Raw genomic sequence first — 21,208 nt, forward strand, 5'->3', positions numbered from 1 at the left:
AATTTTTACTCAAATATATTATTTTATAATTTTATTATTTTATTTTGTGAAAGAAATATAATAAATATAATCTATATGGATTATATAATATAATTAGAATATATATAATATATAATTAGAATATTTCGTAATGTATGTCGTATATTTATATGTCCAGAGCATGTACAGCCCATATAGGCTTCACATAACTTTAACATAACGATAAACATTAGACTGTAGTCGTACACTGAAGGCGCTCGTAATGAATGGACTTGGACTCTTCTGGCTAGTAAATTTAGTTTTTCATATTATTATGTATTTATTTTTTGGGTGTGTGTGTCTGGTGGTGGTGGTGGGGGGGGGGGACCTTCTTCTCTTCAAACTAAAATGAAAACAGCACACAGAGTAAAGTGGAAGGAAACTAAAAATGATAACATGTCAAGCTAAGCAACTTAAAGTGCCACTAAGCAATCTATTTTATTTATTGTGAACGACTGTACTGCTCATTCCTGTGTCACCTCAACGTAATGAATCAAGTCTGAGGTTGCTCATGGTAAAGAAGGTGTTTGTCATCTATTCCCGAAGGGCGGGGGTCCTATAATTTAATAACCCGTCTATTTTTTGACACCTGCGTTATTTAGGTCCTACAAAACAGTCTACCAGTCCCCCAGGATTTGGCTGCCAGGGCCACTGTGTGGACGTGGGGCTCAACTAACCGAACTACCTTAGCCTCTAAAATCTACATTTTGGAATGTGTTCCAGAGGGTGTCACAACAAATAATGTGTGAATATGAAGAGAAGAAGGTCTGAGTCATCAAAGCCCACAACATGTGACTTCTGAATTCATGACATGTCTGCAAGCTCTTTATCGCTAAACAATTTGCTGACAGCGTACAGGAAGATTCAAACAACATACCAACAGCTGAACCACTAATCCAGGGCCTCTCACTTACAGATGGGCCATGGGCTGAAAACGAACTCATTTCATGTGTTACATGTTTTACAGTACATTTATTTTATTATTTACCAAACACCAGTGGATATCATGCAAGTTATATCTGAGGAGGGACATTTATAGGCACAAAACAGCCTCGGATACAGGCTATAATATTGTTAGGAATCATCCATTATTTAATAATCACTGCTTTAAGAGTTATTGTTTTAAATGATGATTGGTGACTCTAAACTGCCTATAGGAGTGAACCACTCATATTTTTTCACCAGATATAAAATGCAAACAACCTCAGCAGAATTTACTCTTGGTTTTGATGTATGGCTAATAAATTTCTGCTCCAACATCTATCACATTGTAAGCGTATGCAGACTGCCTTAGGTTTACTCTGTGTTTCCTTTGCTACAAGTATGACCTCCTGACTTATGGGCCGTGGTGTCCATTAAATAAGTGTTGTTGCAGTTTGAAACATTCAGACTTCTGTTGTGATCACTGTACATGGAAACTGTAAGTGGTAACAGGCAGTGACTGATCTAGAAAATTTTACATGTGAGAACAAAGGAGGAGCAAGAGATCTACACAGGGTAGCACATACCTCTGTAAATGGTACAGAGGTATAATAACTAATTATTATATCGTTATCTCTTCTAAGAAAACAAAGCCCCTCCCCCTAGATCCGCCCCTGATAACAGGACTGGTGCTTATACAGCAACTTTCTACTCAGTTTGAGCACTCAAAGTGCTTTGTATAATAAATCTAATTCACCCAGTCACATACAGCGTCATGCAGTGCTTTCATCTATACCTACACACCTTTAGCTAACATTTTCACACACTCACACTCTGATGGATGAATCAGGGGAAACTCAAAGGGCTAGTACTTGCTCAAGGATACTTTTTTAGCTGGGAATCGATCCACTGCATGTCTGATTGGTAGATGATGATGGGTTGTTTTCTTTTTAAATTAAGGGATCATCTACATTCTGCATGACACAGGACTGCCTGTGTAACAACTCCTGCATGAAGTTGGCCTCCTGTGCAGTCTTCCTGTGAACAAGACCAGCTGTCTGTGCACAGCAGAAGCCATGGTGTGTGTGGTGTGAATTCCAGGTGTCCAGGTGGATCTGCCTACAACAGGTGCAGAGACCTAATCAGCAGGAGAACCAGTCTACACCTCTGAGAATCCTCCTCCATTGCATCCACCTGACTGGACATGACCCAAAACGAAAGAGGATTATCCATGGATGACTCTGGTAATTTATCATTGATACAAGCTGACGTGCAAGAACATGAATTTTTCTTTGTAGCTTAAAATATACAGTGTTTTCCTCTTGCTAATGAATATATCACCATTAAGTAGATATTGCACAGGACTATTAGAAATGTTGTCGTTAACAGACAGAAGTGATGGAGCTTAAAGAGCCAAACTTAAAGTCACAGTTTGTCCTCTAACTGTGTGTTTCCCCTCCTTTTTCTGTAACCATCACTGAACTGACTGATTTCTATCTAATCTCTGGTACACATCATAACAAAGAAATCTTTTTGAAGAAAACAAACAGATAGTCATGAGGCGGGAAGCTTTTTAATGACATCACTGGAGCACTTTTTTTTCTCACCGTGAACAACACGCTCAGTGCAGCCCCTTGTGTGTCTCTGAAGCAGGCAAACATTTTCTCATGATCAGATTTAAGATGATAATAACTCTAACAATGCATGTAACTGTAAATGTAAACAATAGGTTGAAGGAGGAAATATTTCTGGGACAATCAAGATGCTGCGCAATAGCTATTTTGACTTAAGTAGCAGAACATGTTTTTGTTTAGTTGAAAGGTTGCAGTCCTCACTCTGTTCTTTGCAACCTGTTCTGTGCTTCCTGGGTCTTAAATTGGATCTAAAACAGGCTATTTGGACCCTATTTATCCATAGCTCCAACTTACAGGTGTGACCTGAACGTGCAACATGCAGGGAAGTTACTGTTTTGGAAGGAGTGCAGCTACAAGGATACACTCACTAAATGTGTGTGATTGTGCCTGTTTGAGATGTGGCTGTGCACAGGAGGCTTTTGTTTTGTTGGGGTTATAATTTGGGTTTTAAGGGTTAAAACTAGGATTTGGGTAGGGTTTGGCCTTTAGGATTAAGAGGATGGACAATGGATTAATGTCACTAAATGTTCTCATACAGACAGGAATACAAACATAGCTGCACCCTCCGCCCACATACACACAACCAACTGTAGGTATTCATTTATCATTGTGTAATTACTTAATAGTTACTTAATAACGACGTGGACATGACAAACTAATTAGTGCCTCCAAAAACAGTCTCTCGTAAAGGTGACTGCTTGCAAAGCATGGCATACGTCAAAAGATATGTATCTACATATAACAAGTCAAATTCTGAACGCTAGAACATTCAAGTGCAAATGTTTTTAGTGAGACATTCAGATTTAAATACTGTGAAGAAAGTTTCTTTGAAAAGACAATGGGACGGTTTCATCACTCTATAAATGTGTGCCGAGCAATCAGAAGATCCTCTGCCACATGTCACAAACCAGTTCCTCCTCTTTGTGAGTACACATCTTTACTCTCGGTAAGAAAACATTGTCATCATTAGCGATAAATTAATATAAACTCTGATCGAATGCCCAAACCCATCCCCAAACCCCCTAAAACATAACCTCACATACAAAAAGTTCACGTAGCAATTGAGTTTATAAATCTATACTTTATTACAGAATATTACCTTTTATAGTAAATAAGACCTTTTTTTGTTCCCATATTTGTACAGATGCAGTATGATCTCTTACAGGATGTGTTCACTAAGCAGTTTTGCATAGTGCTCAGGGTGATTTCTTTTGAGGTAAACATCCATTTTTCCTTTAACTCGCTGATCTCCAGTAAGCCCTGTGAAAAAGAAGAGAAAAAAGTCTTCACTACTTCACAGGTACGCTTAATAATACACAGTATAAGGCAGTGGATGTGTTAAATGTTTGAGAGCGTATACCCAGCTTTTCTGCCGTTTTTCTGATCTTCTCCAGTGCAGCCTGCTCATCTCCTCCCTCTGATATGAGGACTTCTATCTCCCCCACATGATAGCCAAAGTCAGCCTGGTCCAGATCGATCTGCACGCCCTCCTCCTTTAAAGTAAACGAGCACCGTGCTGTTGTAAACTCTGCAAAGCACACCAGGTCCAGTTTGCTCAGCCACGACTCATCTTCCTGTGAGAAGCCCGCCTCTGACTCTCTGTCCTGTTTTATGACCTCTTTGACTCTCAGGTGAATTTCAGGCAGGCTGGTTATCTCCTTGTAACGGGTGCACAGCGATGCTGCTGCTTCACCCTGCTTCCCGCTCTGCGCTTCTGCTGTCGGGCACTTGAGCTCCCAGCATCCTTTACGTTTACGCAGCCACATGTCCCTCAAAGTCAGGTGAAACTCAGGAGTATCGAAATACTGGTCGTGAATCTGCTGTTGGCCAACGCAAACTGCTGATGGAAAAAGGGATTTTTTAAAATAGATAATTTAATAAATAAAATGTAAAAAGGCTGATACAGATAATTAAACTTCATCATTAACCAAAGACAGATGGCCAGTGTCACTACAGTTAGACAACAACCACAGGAATTAGTGCCATTAAATGCTGGAAAAGCCTTTCAGTGGCCGTTTATAATTCGTCGTGGATCAGAGCGTCAGATAAATGCCTCCGATCTGACTGGATTCATGTGTAAATGTGTGGCGGACAAATTAAACACATACCCCCGATCTCCTCCAGTTTTTTCAGGGTGTCGGCATTGCATAAAAATTTCCTTTCCACTTCAACACTCATCTAAAAGAAAACAAACAAGAAAAACAAGAAAGAAAACATGGTGAGATCCAAAGTGATAGTGTAATGCACTGCAAATACGCCCACGTCTACTTTAAAGTCACTGTAGGAGTGATATAAATAGAATGGTGTATGTTGTATATGATGAGTTAATGCTCTCATTGGTGGGCAGAAAGCACAGACTGACTGTGTTATGGGAAATGTTTTGTTATGTTGCTGTAACACCACTGCTGATGAGTGGTGGTGAAGATGACCTGTTGGGGGTTCAAACAGAGCAACAGACGGGAAGGAAGGTGACTAAAGTGAATTTGAATGTGACAAGATTGTTAATTAGCCAACAGGCTGCTTTGAGTATTTCAGAAAGTGATGATCTGCTGGGATTTTCACACAAAACCATCTCTAGGGTTTCCAAAAAAAAACCTTCTGAGAAAGAGAAAACATCCAGAGGGAAGTAGTTCACTGGGTGAAAACACCTTGGTGATGCCAGAGGTCAGAGGAGAATCGCTAGACTGCTTTGAGCTAATAGGAAGGAAAAAGTCAAAGAACTACTTGCTACAACCAAGGTATGCACAAGAGCATCTCTGAATGCACAACAAGTCAAACCTTGAAGCAGACAGGCTACAGCAAGCTAAGAACAGGACTAGAAAAACATTGCCTTGTCTGATGAGCCTCGATTTTTGCTGTGACATCATGATGGTAGGGTCAGAAACTAGTGTAAACAAGAAAGCATGGATCCATCCTGCTTTATATTAACAGTTCAGGCTGCTGCTGGCAGTGTAATGGTGAAGGGAACATTTTGTTGCCACATTTTGAACCTCTTAGTAGCAACTGAACATGGCTTAAACACCACAGCCTACCTGAGTACTACGGGAAAAATGTTAACTAATTTGATGGCCCTCCATTGCTCGATGGTGGGGTCAGAATTTAGCGTGAACAACGAGCTAGCAAGTGTTATTTTTTGTTTTTCTTAATAAAAGTGAGTTTACTGTACTCAAATGCCCTCACCAGATCTCAATACAGCAGAGCACCTTTGGGATGTGGGGGAACGCAAGTGCAGCTGGACAAAACGGCAGTAACTGTGTGATGCTTTCATGTCTATGTGGAGCAAAATCTCTTAGGAATGTTTCCACAGCTTATTGAATGTATGCCATGAAGAATTAAGGCAGCTCTAAATGTAAAAAATCCAATCCAGTACTAGCAAGGTATACCTAAGTGGCTGGCAAGTACTGCCAAAATTCAGCCTGTAATTTAACCTGCTCTACACTGAAATACAGTACAAGCATCAGTAATAATACAGTTATACTAATATAATAATATTAAGAAAATTATATAACCTTTAGTTTTCTATATTTTGACTAAAATTAGGTTATATACATAAATGTCTTTCCTCGTAAAAGGTTGTTTACATTGTGCTATTGCTAATGATATGCTAACTTTCTTCCACTTAAACAGCCACCCCAGTTACTATTGACTGTCCTTAAATGTTATAATGTAACCTATGTATGTTACAAAATAACAAAAAACGTATCTCCATTAGTAAGTTACACCGGTCTAATTATCACACTCGAGCCGTTCAGCCCAGGCGGTGCAGCTGCTGTGGAATCGTGCGGGAGCTACATGTCAAAATCAACAATATGAACCACAGAGTCTCCAAAAAAACACCAAGTGTACCGTCACACACCTTCACGCATCAGCTCCTTCACTCCAAACAATTCGGCTTTGAAATCAGAGAAAAAGCTCAATCCGTGCGACCTCTACACGTCAGCAACGTTTGATTTCGCACAGGCGCAATTAAGGACACCTATTGGTATATTCAGGAAAATCACTTCCTGTCCCAGAAACGCAGGGGACATACAGATGGTGCAGTTTTAATCCGCTCCGCTTCATAAATATTTATCCCACATAGTCGGCTGTTGATGTGCGCCACACCTATAGTTTGAGTGAAAACATGTCAGAATTCGTGCGGAGGAGGGTGTGAGGAGGCCGGCGAAGGGAAGCTCCGCGGTCACATCTCCATTATTCAGCTTTAATTAAGTCGTCACACTCTTTGTGACAATCTAAGTTGGCAGAATGGGGACTCATTTATTATTCACCTTTTAATGTGAAAATGAGGAAGAGCTCTCGCATTTAAGGGGCATTCCGTGTAATTTGAGCATTAAGATATTTCTTTCTCCCCCCACCACCTCTCTAAATGAATATATCATTCATCCTCCATTTCCCCCTTTTTCTCTTTGTCTTAATTAATTCTATTACCCAATAATAAGCGATCAGTGTTTCAACATACATTAATTATCTGTAATATCTGCGGGGTTACATAAGGGATTTGATTGCCGTGTCTGTCCCCTCTGAATGTCAGCAATCAGCCTCGGGGGGAGCTGTGGTCTGTTTACTAGAGGGAAGAGGGGAAGGAGAGAGGGATAGGGCGAATGAAGGGAGGGGGAGAACAGGAGAGAGAGAGAGAGAAAGAGAGAGAGGGAGGGAGGGCAGGCAAGAAAACTTTTCACTTCTGAGGAGCCACAGAGGAAGCGTGTGTGTGTGCGTGCGTGTGCTGGAGCGGCGACCATGCAGGTAAAAAAAAAACGCATTAGCTAATTGCTCCGAACTTAATTAAACGCCATTCGCGATCGGTTAATTGTGCCGATTTGAGCGGGGAGAGTGGCCTGCGACTGCTACAGGATCGAGCAAACGACGGATCGTGCCCCATACTAATCCGATCCCTCATAGAAATCCAACATTAAATCCCAAACTTTTTTCTCTCGCCTCTCGTCTCTCTCTTTTGCCTGGCTCTCCCTACACCACCCCCATCGTCGAGGCGACCGCCGCGCACGTACTCTGCTTTTTAACTCGCTTTTCGGTGTCTAATTCTTTCGCCAATTACGGCTCGAAGCTCTTAAAACGCTAGTTTAAATGGCCATGTGTTGCACCGTGAGTGTTTAAGGTATGGATTTGAGCGCTAGGACGCGTCCAAAAAGGGGGTCTTGCTGGGCGGCGAGGGAGGAGGGGGTGCGAGTGCTTCTAACACATCTGTAAGCGGAGCCCACGTTCATTAATTAAATGGCTTTAGTCCGGCTAGGCCTCAATTTGCGCTGTTGAGCAGCAGGCGGCGGGCAGTGCAACACTAGATGCCCGACTGGCAGCCTATAATCAGAGGGGTAAGGAAATAACTCGAGGCCGAGGTTTTGTTTTTTATTTTAATATGAAGCCTATGAGTCTATCGTCTATCCTGGGTAAACTCGCTCGGTTATTGAAGCTGCAGTTTCCCCACCTGGCCGAGGCAGAGTTTTGTAGGGAGTGTAGAGCGGCCAGTTGGGAGACAGTTTGAGGAGCGGTTAATTATCTCTGCCTGCTAACAGGCTAGCTAGCAAAGTGACACGACTGTTAATAGCACAGCCCCCCACCCCCTCCTTTTTGTTTATTAATTTAATCATCGCTCAGCCTTAACCGAGAGAGCCAGGAGCGAGATTACGCGGACGCCTGCCTTGTCTTGTACAGTTTCGGAGAAGTGTGGCTGTGACTGCAGGTTTTTATTTTCAGTAAACTAACTGGCAGCCAGCGTTTCCAGAAACACCACTGTAATGCGACGTTACAGGGGGGGCTTCACAGCGCCTAGCTTGCTAGCTAATTGATTCGTCTCTGCTCGGCATAGCTAATTAGGCTGCTCGTTAATTAGCCAACTACGGCCAAGAAGATGCCAGTTTAGGTAGGTCTTCTGCTTTTGATGATTAAACTCGTGACTAGGAGCTATTAAACGCGATACACTCTGCAGATGTAGACTCGTCGAAATATTATCTGGTCATATAACCCTGCTAGCTTGCTAATTGGCACGACGAGGAAGTGAGGATGGGAGCTGTGTTGGTATTTCTCCTCATGGGCACGAATTCCCGTGTTTTTCCGCTGCACCTTTGATTGTGAATTTTAGCCGAAGTATACATGAAAGCTCTGTGGTAATATTCACACTACCAGCGGTTTGTTTGGTTTCCTTAAGACTGTATGGGAGCCCGAGTATTTCATTTATTTTTTTTAATCCTGCACAGTGAGCGAGTACAGTGTGGTATCAGAATATATGCAGTATGCTGGGCACATGTTCCTCGTATTAGTCAAAACCAGTGGGGATATTTGTGATCTGAGAGACAGTGTACTTGTAAATTCGGGCAGTGCATGTTATGATTTGCATCGAGTGTGCTCCTCTGGTTATTCTGCATTTATTTCGGTATTGTATGTACGGAGTTATTGTCAGAATGGCAACAAAGATATGTTTATTAAGTCGATCTTGTATCCAGGAGCAACTTTGAGTTCGCATCAGTGCCTTGTAAATTCATCTACGAGTGTGAGGTGTACTCATTTACATTACAAAGCTGCCACTTAAACAGTTTGAGTTGATGTGTAATTGGTCGTTGTGGACAAATAATAGCAATCTCTTTAGAAAGTTAGAAGTGCAACTCTTGTGACACTGAGGTACTTATTTGTGATTAGATTTATTGACGTGGATATTCATCCAGTAACAGTTTGTCTTGGTCTGTGTCTAACTCCCTCCTTGAGCTTGGTCAGTCCCTTTCATAAACTGCAGTTATTGCATCACATCTTAATTTCTTTCTTTTTCTATGAAATACTTTATGCATCATTTATTTTTGTTTTGTTTTGCTTTGTTTTTCTTTTTCGCAAAGAAACCACTCCTGAAGGGCAGGATTCTCAAACGTCTATTTGTGTTTGTTAGGAGGAGTCTGGAGAGGCGGTGTGCAGTGAAAGGAATGGGGTGGCAGAGTGGTTGTGCCCCCTGTGCCAAAAAGGGCAATCAGACAGATCTTCCCTATCTCTACATCTCACCCAACAACACAGCGTGCTTTCATCGTGTGTCGACAGGTTGCTGGATATTGTAAGTGTGGCATGGCATTATGGCCAAAGTATGTCAAATTATGGCTGAGTTCATGTTTTTCCCCCCTCCTTCCTCTTGTTATACAGCCTGATTATATTGGGTAATATATCAGTTACGTGCATAATGTTTAATGATCTCACTTCTTCCTGGCTGTTATACAGGGATTAGACATAATAACTTAAATCAAATTCACAACTTCTTAAAAAATTTTTTCCTGTGATGCTTATCCAACTTAATAGTTGCCTTTGAGGCAGGAAAGTTACACAAGCCTTAGTGTCGATGCTATAAATGCTGGGGTAACAAATGCATGATTAATTAAGTGACGAGGCAAGCACAGAAGTATCAGAAGTCATGGTGATGAATGCAAAACAGGAAAAATACATTGTCAAAGAGGAACAGTGGTCAGAGATAGACTGTAATCTACTGTTAAAATAAAACCAGTGCGCCAGTGTTTAGTGCTGAGGTATTGTAGTTTCCTCTCTGTTGTAGCTGGCATAGTATGAAATGCATTAGAAAATTGGCATTGTTAAGCAATGGAAAACACAACTAAGCCAGTTAAATTCTTAATTTGTAATACCGTTTACTTAAAATCAAGAGGAAAAATGTATTTCTATACAACCATTGGTGATACATAGATCTCAGTAGTATATGCAGTACCGTGCAAAGTATTGAGTCACTCCTCTCTGTGTATGTGTCATTATATATATATATATATATATATATATATATATATATATATATATATATATATATATATATATATATATGTATATGTGAATATGACTTTCTGAAGGTCTTTGAAAGGTTTTCTTTGAGCATTGGCTAATTTTTTTTTTTACTCGCCTTTTCTTTAGTCCATGTACTGACCATTTTCAGAGGAAATGGTCAGTACATGGACAAACAAATGTTTTGTTTGTTTGTTATAGCACCTAACTGAAGGGATGAAACTGTGTTGAATGTTGTCTACACAACGGAGAACTTGACTAAGAACCATTTTTAAAATGTATTTTTAGACACTTTGTTACTAGCAGCTTGTCACAAAAACACACTTGTTCTCATTTCTTTAGGTGACTATTTAAAAATGTCCAAGATCAAAGATAACAGGAACCAGCTTTATTTATTTATTTTTCACCGATAGGGTGAGCCCTTCATGGCATGGTGTGCAGTGTGCCCTTAAAAAATTGAGTAAACTGGACAAGTGGAGGACAAAAGAAGTGGTAGCCTTCTAAAACTATGATGAATAGCATCTGAAAGTCATGTCCTTAGGAAATTGGCGGGACAATCTAGTAAAGACCTGACACAGAACCTGAGAGGTGCATCTGGCCCTTCAGTTGATCCATCACTGAAGCCTCATCTGAAATGGTCTCAGTGGAAGGGTGTCTGTCAAAAAAAATCATTGAGTAAAGGAAACTGAGAGAAAAAGCTGAGGTATGACAAAGTACACAAATCTGTGTCAACAGATCTTTTTTTTTTTTTTTTTTTTTTTTTTCCACTGAAATTATTATCAGTATTTTATAGAGGAGGCTAGGACAGTACAACAGTGATCATCCTTAAAACACAGTGGAGGCCCTGTCATTGTTTGGAGCTGCATTTCAGTCATTGGTGTTGGGGATCTTGTGAAAATGATGAATTATGAAAAGCAATGTCAGATTTTTGAGCTACCATGCAATATATTTTAAGAAGCGGTTAATTTTTGCTGCATGACAGTAATCCCAAACACACTGCCGGTGAAGTAATATTTGGATAGAAGAACACAAAGAAACATTCAGTCATGGACTGACCTCCCCAGAGCCCGGACCTCAACATTATTGAAGCTGTGTGGGATCATCTTGGTAGATAACAGGAAAAAAAAGTCAGACAACATCCAAAGAAATGCTTTGAATGTCTTTCGAGATGCCTGGAGAACTATTTCTTAATACTACTTAAAGCAATGATAAGGGTTCAGGCTGTGTTACTGGTTAAAAGTGGTCATACCAAATATTGATTTTAAAACTTTTTAGAATTGTGTAAACTTGCTTTAAACTGATATTTTCATCTGTGTTAGCGCAAGACTTTTGCACACTACTGTAATTAATAGTAGTTTAAAATGTGATTGAAGTAATTTCTGTTTTCATGACTTTGTTTGTGCATATCCCCTTTGTGTAGTCAGGACTGTGATCGTTGTTTAAATAGTTTGAACATCTCATTGTTTGGCTTAGCCTGTTACCGAGTATGTCACTTTGAAAGTATTTAAGTAGCCATCACATTTGAAAAAGTAAGCATCTCTGTGAACAGTCTGTAAAGAACCACGATGGTTTAGTTGTGTATAATGTTAAGAAATGAAGGGAATTTTACTGGTGGCTCAATTGATCAAAGACTACTTAATTTATGCCTGAAGGGTAATTTGCAAATTAAAGGCAGGCTCGCTATGTGTAATATAACCACACATCAATGAGTCACACCCAAATGTTGTGCTTCACAGAAGCTACATTATAGCATTCAGCTCATCTCGAAAGAGCCATTCCGCAGTCAAGTTTGCTATGGAAATTTTGCTGACTCTCTCCTTTTCTGTTATCAGGCTGTTCTAAAACGGGCTGCCCGTGTAGACGAGGACAAAGGCGCTCACAAGTCCTCAGGTGAGAGTGATGCTTGTTTTTGTAATTAACACATGAGAAGTAAACTATAAAATTGAAAGGATAATAACACATGCCCGTTGTTGTCGTAACCGCACTAATTGGATATCTCAACAACTTTAACTTGGTTGACCTTTACTGATTGATGGTGATAATCTATTTTAAAACTATGTAAAGACAAAAGGAGGCTCGAAGAGTAAGGTTAGAGCATGCTTTTGGAGTGGAAAATCCTCTCACTTATACAAATTACATGCCGTATGTAAATGTACATTTATTGTTTACTACACCACTGATTTGATTTTGATTGTTCATTGTGTATTTATCTTATCAGATGCTGAGTCTTCACAACTGAAGCCTGCTGAAGACATCACTTCAGACCCCTGCAAATCTATCAAGAGTTCAGACGCTACCCAGACGCTTGGAGACAAAGAGATGGAGGAAGAGAGAATAATGGAACAGGAGGGAGGTGAAGCTGAAGCCGAGCCAGAAGAGGAGGGAAATCCACTTACAGGAGCCAAACAGCAAAATGCAACTGAAAACACAGAAATCCCAGACGCTAGTGAAAAGTCAGTTGGTAAAAACTGTGTGCCAGCTGAAAATAACACCCGTTCATTCAAATGTAATGCCTGCTTGGAAAGTTTTCCCAGCAGAACTGCCTTGAGTGTTCATTACAACTCTGCATCCCACATTCAGAGAATGACAACAGGCTCTGGAAAACAAGGTGCAGAAAGTAGTCCCCAAACTCCTTCAGTTCCAATCCTGTCTCGGCCATATATATCAAACAAACCCTACCAGTGTTCTGTATGTCGAGTCTCCTACAATCATGCCATCACCCTTGAGAGCCATATGAAATCTGTCTTGCACCAGACCCGCAGCAGAAATGCTGGAATTGCTGCACATGCTGCAAACAGCGCAGTGGCTGCTGCTGGTTTGAGAGGCAGCGCTGCCAACCCAGTAGTTACCACGTCGGAAAGTGGAAGCAGTCAGTCAGCTACCTCCACCAACTGTGCTGCTCCTGGGACGTTGATGGTGACTGCTGCGAAAGAAGGCGAGCAGATTCCAACTTCACAAGTGGCTCCCTCCCTCCTCACTTCCCCTGTGGCCTCAGCTCAGGCGGTCTCGGCCTTTCTCACCCTCCTCACTTCCAGTCCCAACACGCTGTCACACTCCCTCCTCCCCTCCCTGTTTGCAGCTAGTGCTGCTCCTGGTGCCGCTGCACCTCAGCTTGTGCCTCAGCCTCAAATGGTCATGCCCTTGATCTTAAATGGGCTCCAAGCCCAAACCCAGCAGCACCAAGAGAACCAGCAGGGCCAGCTCCTTACCCAGTGCGTGCCACTTGTAGGTCTCAGCACAGCCCAGCAAGCCCTTCTAACCCAAAGACTTAACAGCTTACAGAACCAGTGGCCCTCTGCAGGAGTTCCAACAAACATACAGCTCTGTGGGGAAGAGCAAAAACAGACTTTAAAGAGTGAGAGAGAACAAAAAAGTGAGGCTAGAAATGAGACTGTTGAAGAAAAGATCTCTGATCAGGTCAAAGATGAGCATAACCGTACTGCCCAGAAACATAAGGAGGAGAACAGTACAGACGTTTCACAGTGTTCTGATATAGAAAGTAACATAAAGGTTGAGAATAATGAAAACAATGGGAAGGCACATGAAGACAGCACAACAGATGGAGACTGCTCAACAAATCAGTTGGACCTGGAAGGTGATAAAGCAGCTAGCCTGAATCTCTCCCCAGCGGGCACAGAGAAGAGCCTCCGCAATAACAACCTCTCCCCTTCTGCATCTGTGCCCAGCAACTCGAGCCTCAGTCCTGTAAATTTAAACCTTACCCTTAGTCCTGATTCTACTCCTCAAAAATCCCAATCAGGCACAAGCCCATGTGGCTCTCTTGGCACTCCAAAATCCAGCTCAAGTACCAATGCCTTAACTAACAGCCAAAATCGTCTTCATTGTAATACAGTGGATTCCATTTATCCAGACCTTCCAGTGCTTTCAGAGTTCCAGTCAGAGGTTCTCTGGGCCTTCTTTGAGTCACGTAGTGAGGCTGATGCTGCAAGTCCTCCCCATGAGGACTGTGAAGCGCTGGGCCGAGAGGTGGGTCTTTCTGAAGAAGAGGTTCGAAGGTGGCTGACCCAAGCTAGACACACAAAACAAAGACAGAGGGCGACAGAGTTGGAACAGCTGACCGGTGTTACAAGAAATTGTCAGAGTTCTGATAATGACTATGATGACGAGGAAAGCTCACTCATAATAGCAGAAGGTGAGGATGATGCTGAACCATTTAGTAATCAGGCCATGGATTTGTCTAGTACAAGAGGGAAACGCAAACACAGGGAGTTGGGAAGGGAGGGTCAGGGAGATTCCTGTCTCACATCGGATTCAGAGAATGAGGTCTACACTTCTGTCATTGTTTCAGATGAGGAAAGTCAGAATGGGTCTTTAAGAGATGATCCTGAAAGCCCTGCTAAAGACGAAGCACAGCGGGAGGTCCACGGCGATAAGGGTTCAGTTGGAGGAAAGGTATTGCGCTCCACGACTGTGTTTCTTTCCGATGCAGAGGATGAATACGAAGATGAGGATGGCGGAGGTAGTCAAGGGGCCAAGAGAAAAAAACAGAGAGAGAAGTTTGAACATGATCTGGAGCTAAAAAAGGAAAGGCAAGACCCAGATGTAGATCTAGAGTTGGAGGCCCAAGGTGATCCTCCAAGCTCACAGTCCAATGCAGCAGATCCCTCTGAAATCCCAACTGGTGCTCTCCACTCACTTCCCTTGTCATTCACTCCCTTTTCTACTCCATTTCTTAGCCCCTATGTTCTCTCCCTTACTCCTTCGGTGGTTGGGGATGGAAGCAAAGTCCCCATCTTTCCCAACCCACCAACCATCACACGCTTCTCCAACTCTCTTCTCTCGCAATCTCTCTTCTCACAAAACCAAACTTCCCACTACCTGTCCAATGGTGACGACTGTGAGTCAGCTCTTGATCTCAGCATGGGCAAAAACAGCTCAAAGTCTGCTCTGTCCTCATCTCTGGCTGATACAATTGCAGCACAGAAGGGACAGTTGCTGGACGGACTTGGCCTGAGGCCCACATCCAAAGGTCTGGTAGTCGTCCAGGTTAAGCCGGAATCTCTTACTGCCATGCCCTCTTCTAACAATGTTACAAACATGGTCAACTGCAGTAATGTGACCAAGTCTAGCATTTATATGAGGCCTGGAGAAAAAATGAACACCACACTATTGGAAAGGGACCGAGAAAAGGAGAGGGAGCAAGAACAGGAGCAGAGGAAGTCCAAAGGAAAAAGGTACCGGGATATGCGTCGTTCAAGGACCATCATACAAGCAGAACAACTTGATATTCTGTATGGCTGCTATTTCAAAGACCCAAATCCTGGGAAACATGAGTTTGAACAGATCTCAGAGTGGGTTCACCTTCCAAAGAAGGTGGTTCAGATTTGGTTCCAGAACATGAGGGCAAGGGAAAGAAAAGGCGAGGTCAGATTCATCGGCGACGGGACCTTGGCGGCAGTTGGCAAACCTCTCATCAAATTTACTTGGCCTCTTTCCAAACCCATATTCACTAACAAGCCTGCTACAAACAATACCGGGGGAATTACAACTACTCCGATTGTTCGCACCCTCATCAAGACAGAGAGGGAGCCTGTAAATGAACTGGCCAAACAAGCGCCAGTTGTGATGAAAAAAATATCCCCCGTTCCTATAAAGCCGAAGGAGATCGTTTCTTCCACCACAGCATCTCCTGTGAGCAGCAGTGCTTCTGCAGTGCCAAAGACCACGCTCGAAACCACCAGCAACATCACCATGGTTAAAGTTGCACCCAAAGCAAATACCCCTGTCCTCTTGGTGCCACCCAAGGATTTGATTCCAATTGCCCCACGACCAGCCCTGAAACGAAAGCTAGAAGATGAGAGTGAGGAAGAAAAGACCGATGAGGAGCGGGATAACGAAAATGAGATTGGTCTTGGACCAGGAACCACTAACCGCATGGTGCCGAAGCTCCCCACAACTCCCATCAACAACAGGCCTTCAGCCACAGCAGTGGTGCCACAAAAACAGAATGGGCTGAACTACTGGACTTCCAAAGTCCCCATTAAGATCAACACTCTATCAAGAGAACAACTGGCTCTTCCTACGCACACAGCTCCTCGTACCATCCCCCCTCCTCCCACCCCCAGCATTGCACCAGTCAGCCCTAACACCCCTAGTTCTGCCAAAGTGGCCAGCCCTTCCACCCCATGTGTAGCTAAATCAAGCCCAACAGAAAGCAGCTTTCTGCCCCACTCATCCAGCCGTAGACCACGCACTCATTTGTCCTGCCTACAACTGTCCATTCTGCAGTCATGTTACGAGACCTGTGCCCATCCCAACGCCATGGAGTGCGAGGCAATTGGCACTGAGCTCAACCTGCCGCTCAAGGTGGTGCAGATTTGGTTCCAAAACACAAGAGCGAAGGAGAAGCGCTGGAGGCTGCAGCAGGAGAAAATGGTAAGCTGACAAGTTTTTCTATGAGAATGACATTAAAAAAACAAACAACTTTTTTCCCTCTTTTTTTTTTTTTTATTGATACATCGTTAAAAATACAAACTTACTGTTTATATTTGCAAATGTAATGCAGAGAGTAGGAACACATGCTTTTCTTTAAAAATATGTTGAATCAGAGTTTTATTTCGGTCTGCTGTGCGGTTTTAGAGGTGGTGTTGGAGTATTACATTCAACCATTTCTACCCTGGAAAATCAGTTGAGACATAAATGGATAAAGTAAAGCAATGGGCATGTATTTCAGTAATCCTACTTAAAAATATCTGACAAATAAAAGCTCCAAATTCCCTCACTAGCTTTCACTACTTTAATGACAAGCTTGCTTGACTCTTGTCTTTTGGGATTACCACTTTATACACATAAGGTTGCTGATATGGTTGAGTTCGGTAATATTGCTCAAATTTAAGGAAACTTGATAACTTGTCCTCAGCAAATATCCAGACAGCCTAAATTTTGCTTTGTTCATTTTAAAACTCTGAACATTAAACATACCTCCTTTCCTTCTCTGTTTGCATCTCCACACTCCAATGTGGGATTCTCAGTCTCCTCTTTCAGGCGGGAAGGTAGACATGAGCTCAGGAAGCTACCTGCAGTACAGCGCTCTCAAGGCCAATCGACCCATCCTGCCCAAGCCTGTTCAGCTAATGGTTACCGAACCTCCAGCTTCCCCAGTGCCCGGTCAGCCGGTGCCAAAGGAGACCCTGACGGGGCGCTGTGATGCTTGCAACGTCTCATTTGAATCCCGGGCTGCAGCAAGGGCCCACGTCTTCTCTCCGCGTCACCTGGCAACCCTGAGAACCACTAACTTTGGCCAGCCGACGGCGCTCGTCAACAAGAGCGGAACCAGCAGTGCTGCTCTTTCCACTACTGTAACCAGCTCTGGCGGTGGTTCTGAAGGGGAGATAATAATCGAGTTGCCTCCAGCGATGGCCACCAGCAACAGTTAAAGACTCAGATCAGGATTGGTCTGCACACTGACTATTGTTGGACCCATTTGGGCTCCTCAGATTTTAATAAACAGATTTGAGCACTAATCCTCAAAAACTAATATTCTTTAGTTTTTGATGTTTGCTCCCCCCTTGCACCTGCTATCCTTTGCTCAACCTACACTGACTTGATATCCGTTATCTGTAGAGCTCACCTGGTATCAAATACAACAGCAGACTCTTTTCTTGCTGCTTGTCACTTAATCAGTTGCTGTCTGATAAGTGATAACACCCCCACCCTCCTCAGAGTTCCCTTAATCCTCATTTTATCCAGACATTTTTGGTCCTAACCCTGTGGTTATGTATTACCTTACTTCTATGACCTTCCTATAATTTGTAAAGGCACTCAGCTTGCCACGCTTGAGCTGTTGTACCCTAAAAACTGATGCAAGTGTTTCCTTTTTCTTTTTTCTTTCTTTTTTTGGCAGAGGCCATGGGGGGATTTTTGGGAAACACTTTTTGGGATAACATGGAAATGCTGACATGTATAACTCCCACTTTGCTCCTGTGGAATTGTTTTTCTCACGCCTACTTTCACTTTTAGGGCAAAGATTGCTTGGATAAAATACGACTGGACTAAATCATTGGGAGAGAAAGAACTGGTCTTAACCGCCACCCTTTTTAATTGCCACAGAAGGGTGAAATGAAGAGTTTTGTCTACTCACTACTTTGGGATATAAAAGGAGGTACTTTGGAGAGAATAGGGCTGTTGAATTGTTCCCATATTCATGTTCATAGTTTCACGACAATCCAAATAGGCAGCGCAAAAAGAGGCTGAGGGAAGTAGAATCTTTGGCATACCGCACTTTGACACATTTTACATTGTTTTGAAATGTTTTTAAGCATTCGAATGCAGGTGTCTTTTATGGAAGGATACGCTGATGCATGTTGGATGCCTTAATATAAAGTGAAATAGTTTTTTTTGTTGTTTTTTTTTTTTTTGTTTGTTTTTTTGATTTTTGTTTTTTTTTCCCTAATCAAATGAAACATGCTTTAGGTGTGAGTATAATACTTGGGCGTATTGAAGAAGAGCTTTATTCCAAAATGCTTTTACATTAACGTTTTTTTGTTTTTGGGAGAATATTTGTGAATGTCACATGTTTATAAAGTTGTCAGCAATCTCTTGGCCAAGGTGTAGAATTACAAACTATCATGCTTTCACACGTTTGCTGTAAATTTCACTTCCTACCCAAATGTGTGCGTCTCATTTTGGAATTTAGCTCTTCAGACTGGTGGGTGAAGATTACTTTTTTTTTTTTTTTTTAAACTGCTACTGTGGGATACACGTCCAAGTCCGGGAGATTCCTGTTGGAGAATTCAGTCTGAATTTGACAAATTGGGCTGATTTCCTCACCGTGTGTGTGTGTTGGGTTTTTTTTTGTTTGTTTGTTTTTTGGTTTTTTTGCAAATACTATGTATAAAGCCCTTTTCAGACTTAAAATTCCTGGCTTCACTAGTCTCTTTAAAAAAGGATGGCTAACCCCCCATTTTGTAGGTCACTTTTGTGTGCTGCATGGTGCTGCTAAGACTGATGATTCCCCATCCCTCCTACACAGGCTCCGAAACACATCCCTTCTGACTTGGGATTAATGAAAATGCACCATAGAAGAATATTTTCAATGTATAGCAGATTACAAACTGTGTAGAAAACTTGCCAACAGCATGCTCTGTGTGTGTGTGCGTGTGTGTGTGTGTGTGCGTGTGTGTGTGTGTGCGTGTGTGCGTGTGTGTGTGTGTGTGCGCTCAAAGTGATACCTGAGTGTTAACCAGGCTGGCGCACTACCTTTTACACACAGGTGACCTGCATGTCGATTCGGACAAGGAGCCGACGGATGCCGTCACCACTGAAAGGGGCTTTAGACAGCAAAGTTACGAATTTCTGTAATCATTTCAATATTTATACAAATGATACAAAAAGCAATTCAAATCTGGCATAACAGATCTTTATTCTTTTTTTTTATTTTTAATTTTTTTTAAAAGATTTTTTTAGGTCAAAAGCCAAAACTCTAGACTGAGACAGCAGGGTTTGAAATGGTTTGTCCCCCTCCTCCCCATACTTGTTTTCCTCTTGGGTTTTTGTTTTTTTTCTTCTCCCCCCCCCCCCCTCAGTTTTGAAGCAGAGTGGGTGATTCTTGTAATGTTTGTGCTGTGAAACGAGAGCTAATATCTGAAACCACAACAAGGGAGACAGCTGGGTATTACAAGCATCCTTAAGGGACAAACAGATATTCAAATCTAGGAAGCAAATTAGGAAACCTAAAAGAAAAAAAGTGTGTGGAGTGAGAGCTAATAAGATGGTGCTGTGTTGAAGGACACTTAACATACTAAAGATGTTTTCCTTCAATTTAAGTTGTATATTAATGTTACTATTGATAGTTTTAACAAAATGCAAAACTAAACATGAACTTTTTTTTTTGTAAAGAAATATATTAAAAAAAACAAACCTGATATTCCAAAGTAATCCTCCCTTTGCTTTCTGTCATTCAAAAACCAAAAAGCAATCTTTAGGTTGACAGAGAGCAGGAGAGGTGTTCGCAAATGCAAACTGTAAAGGACGTCCCACGGCTTGACACTTGCACTAGTCCACAATTTTTGCACAAGCTACAGGCATTTCAAATGAACACAGCCATCACCACAACATTTAAGAGTCACTCGGTGTGGTTTTTTTGAAACAAGGAGGGTAATGCTGTCCTTTGACAACTAATAATTTCTTACTCCTGTTGGAAACTGTATCTTGTGTGTAAAGCAGGGACTGGAGTGCTTGATCCTCAAGACTGGGATTACACACGCGCACACACATAGACATGGTGTTGCACTGTCCAAACTAGATACGTTTTTATGGAGATCTGCTTTTTATTCTCTTATGTTTCATTGTCACTTTGATTATCACTATTGTTATAACTGTACTACTACTTATACGATTTATTATTACTACTCATCACTGTTTTTGATTATTGATTCATAATGGTTTTAAATGCCACCACTCTGCTCAGAAAGAGTATGGTATTCCTATGAATATTGAACAATAATAGTGGCAGTGTTGTTCTGAATTGTTAGATTTTTGATTAAGCTTATTTTTCCTCCTCACTTGTACCTGCCTTTTGTGTTTGGTCTCCATTATGCTTTCTTTGATATACAGAAAATAAAATCATTGAAGAACAAAGCATATCTCGAATGATTGAAGTGCAGCTGAAGCATTTATTTGTGTGTCACTAAGGTTTAATTCTCCTAACGGAAGAATTACTTCATCTAAGAAGCTTTGCTTGAGTGGCATATTTAAAACAAAGGTCACTCTGGGGGAGACAATCTATGTGACACACTCAGATGTGATTGGAATTAATTTGCTCAACTACCTTTGCCAGTTTACTTGTGATTGATTCGATATAATGGGCAGAAGCGTAATCCAATTAGAGGCACACATGCGAT

The 21,208-nt window shown here is 41.8% G+C and overlaps 2 protein-coding genes across 6 annotated transcripts; one reads left to right on the forward strand and one right to left on the reverse strand.

Moving 5' to 3' along the window:
* Nucleotides 1-390: 390 nt before the first annotated feature.
* On the reverse strand, nucleotides 391-6,571 carry thtpa (thiamine triphosphatase). Of its 3 annotated transcripts, XR_013969698.1 has the most exons (5): nucleotides 6,430-6,571; nucleotides 4,682-4,751; nucleotides 3,934-4,413; nucleotides 3,673-3,833; nucleotides 391-2,137 (listed from the first exon to the last, which is right to left on the reverse strand). XR_013969698.1 is itself a non-coding variant. In XM_080865312.1 (4 exons), the coding sequence occupies exons 2-4, from the start codon at nucleotides 4,749-4,751 to the stop codon at nucleotides 3,733-3,735; spliced, it is 648 nt and encodes a 215-aa protein (XP_080721438.1). In that variant the 5' UTR covers nucleotides 6,430-6,571; the 3' UTR covers nucleotides 2,507-3,732. The 3 variants fall into 3 exon arrangements, 2 of the variants coding, with proteins under 2 accessions (XP_080721438.1, XP_080721437.1); XM_080865312.1 differs by lacking the exon at nucleotides 391-2,137 and having other exon boundaries at nucleotides 2,507-3,833; nucleotides 3,934-4,410; XM_080865311.1 differs by lacking the exon at nucleotides 391-2,137 and having other exon boundaries at nucleotides 2,507-3,833.
* A 604-nt stretch (nucleotides 6,572-7,175) lies between these two features.
* Nucleotides 7,176-20,934, forward strand: zfhx2 (zinc finger homeobox 2). 3 transcript variants are annotated; one of them, XM_080864179.1, is made up of 5 exons: nucleotides 7,176-7,316; nucleotides 9,463-9,621; nucleotides 12,179-12,236; nucleotides 12,565-16,742; nucleotides 17,339-20,934. In XM_080864179.1, exons 1-5 carry the CDS (start codon nucleotides 7,311-7,313, stop codon nucleotides 17,741-17,743), a joined length of 4,806 nt encoding a protein of 1,601 aa, XP_080720305.1. In that variant the 5' UTR covers nucleotides 7,176-7,310; the 3' UTR covers nucleotides 17,744-20,934. The 3 variants fall into 3 exon arrangements, with proteins under 3 accessions (XP_080720305.1, XP_080720306.1, XP_080720304.1); XM_080864178.1 differs by lacking the exon at nucleotides 7,176-7,316 and adding an exon at nucleotides 7,367-7,900; XM_080864180.1 differs by lacking the exon at nucleotides 9,463-9,621 and having other exon boundaries at nucleotides 7,192-7,316.
* Nucleotides 20,935-21,208: the final 274 nt, after the last annotated feature.

Source organism: Rhamphochromis sp. 'chilingali', assembly GCF_963969265.1.
Source record: "Rhamphochromis sp. 'chilingali' genome assembly, chromosome: 18".
Classification (NCBI taxonomy): Eukaryota; Metazoa; Chordata; class Actinopteri; order Cichliformes; family Cichlidae; genus Rhamphochromis; species Rhamphochromis sp. 'chilingali'.

Coding starts and splice junctions, on each gene's coding strand:
- thtpa (XM_080865311.1), bottom strand. CDS start 4,751: ATGAGTGTTGAAGTGGAAAGGAAATTTTTATGCAATGCCGACACCCTG. Junction 4,414..4,681: donor AAAACTGGAGGAGATCGGGG/GTATGTGTTTAA, acceptor TTTTTCCATCAG/CAGTTTGCGTTGGCCAACAG. Junction 3,834..3,933: donor AAAAACGGCAGAAAAGCTGG/GTATACGCTCTC, acceptor TCTTTTTCACAG/GGCTTACTGGAGATCAGCGA.
- zfhx2 (XM_080864178.1), top strand. CDS start 7,871: ATGCCCGACTGGCAGCCTATAATCAGAGGG. Junction 9,622..12,178: donor TCGACAGGTTGCTGGATATT/GTAAGTGTGGCA, acceptor TTCTGTTATCAG/GCTGTTCTAAAACGGGCTGC. Junction 16,743..17,338: donor GGCTGCAGCAGGAGAAAATG/GTAAGCTGACAA, acceptor TGGGATTCTCAG/TCTCCTCTTTCAGGCGGGAA.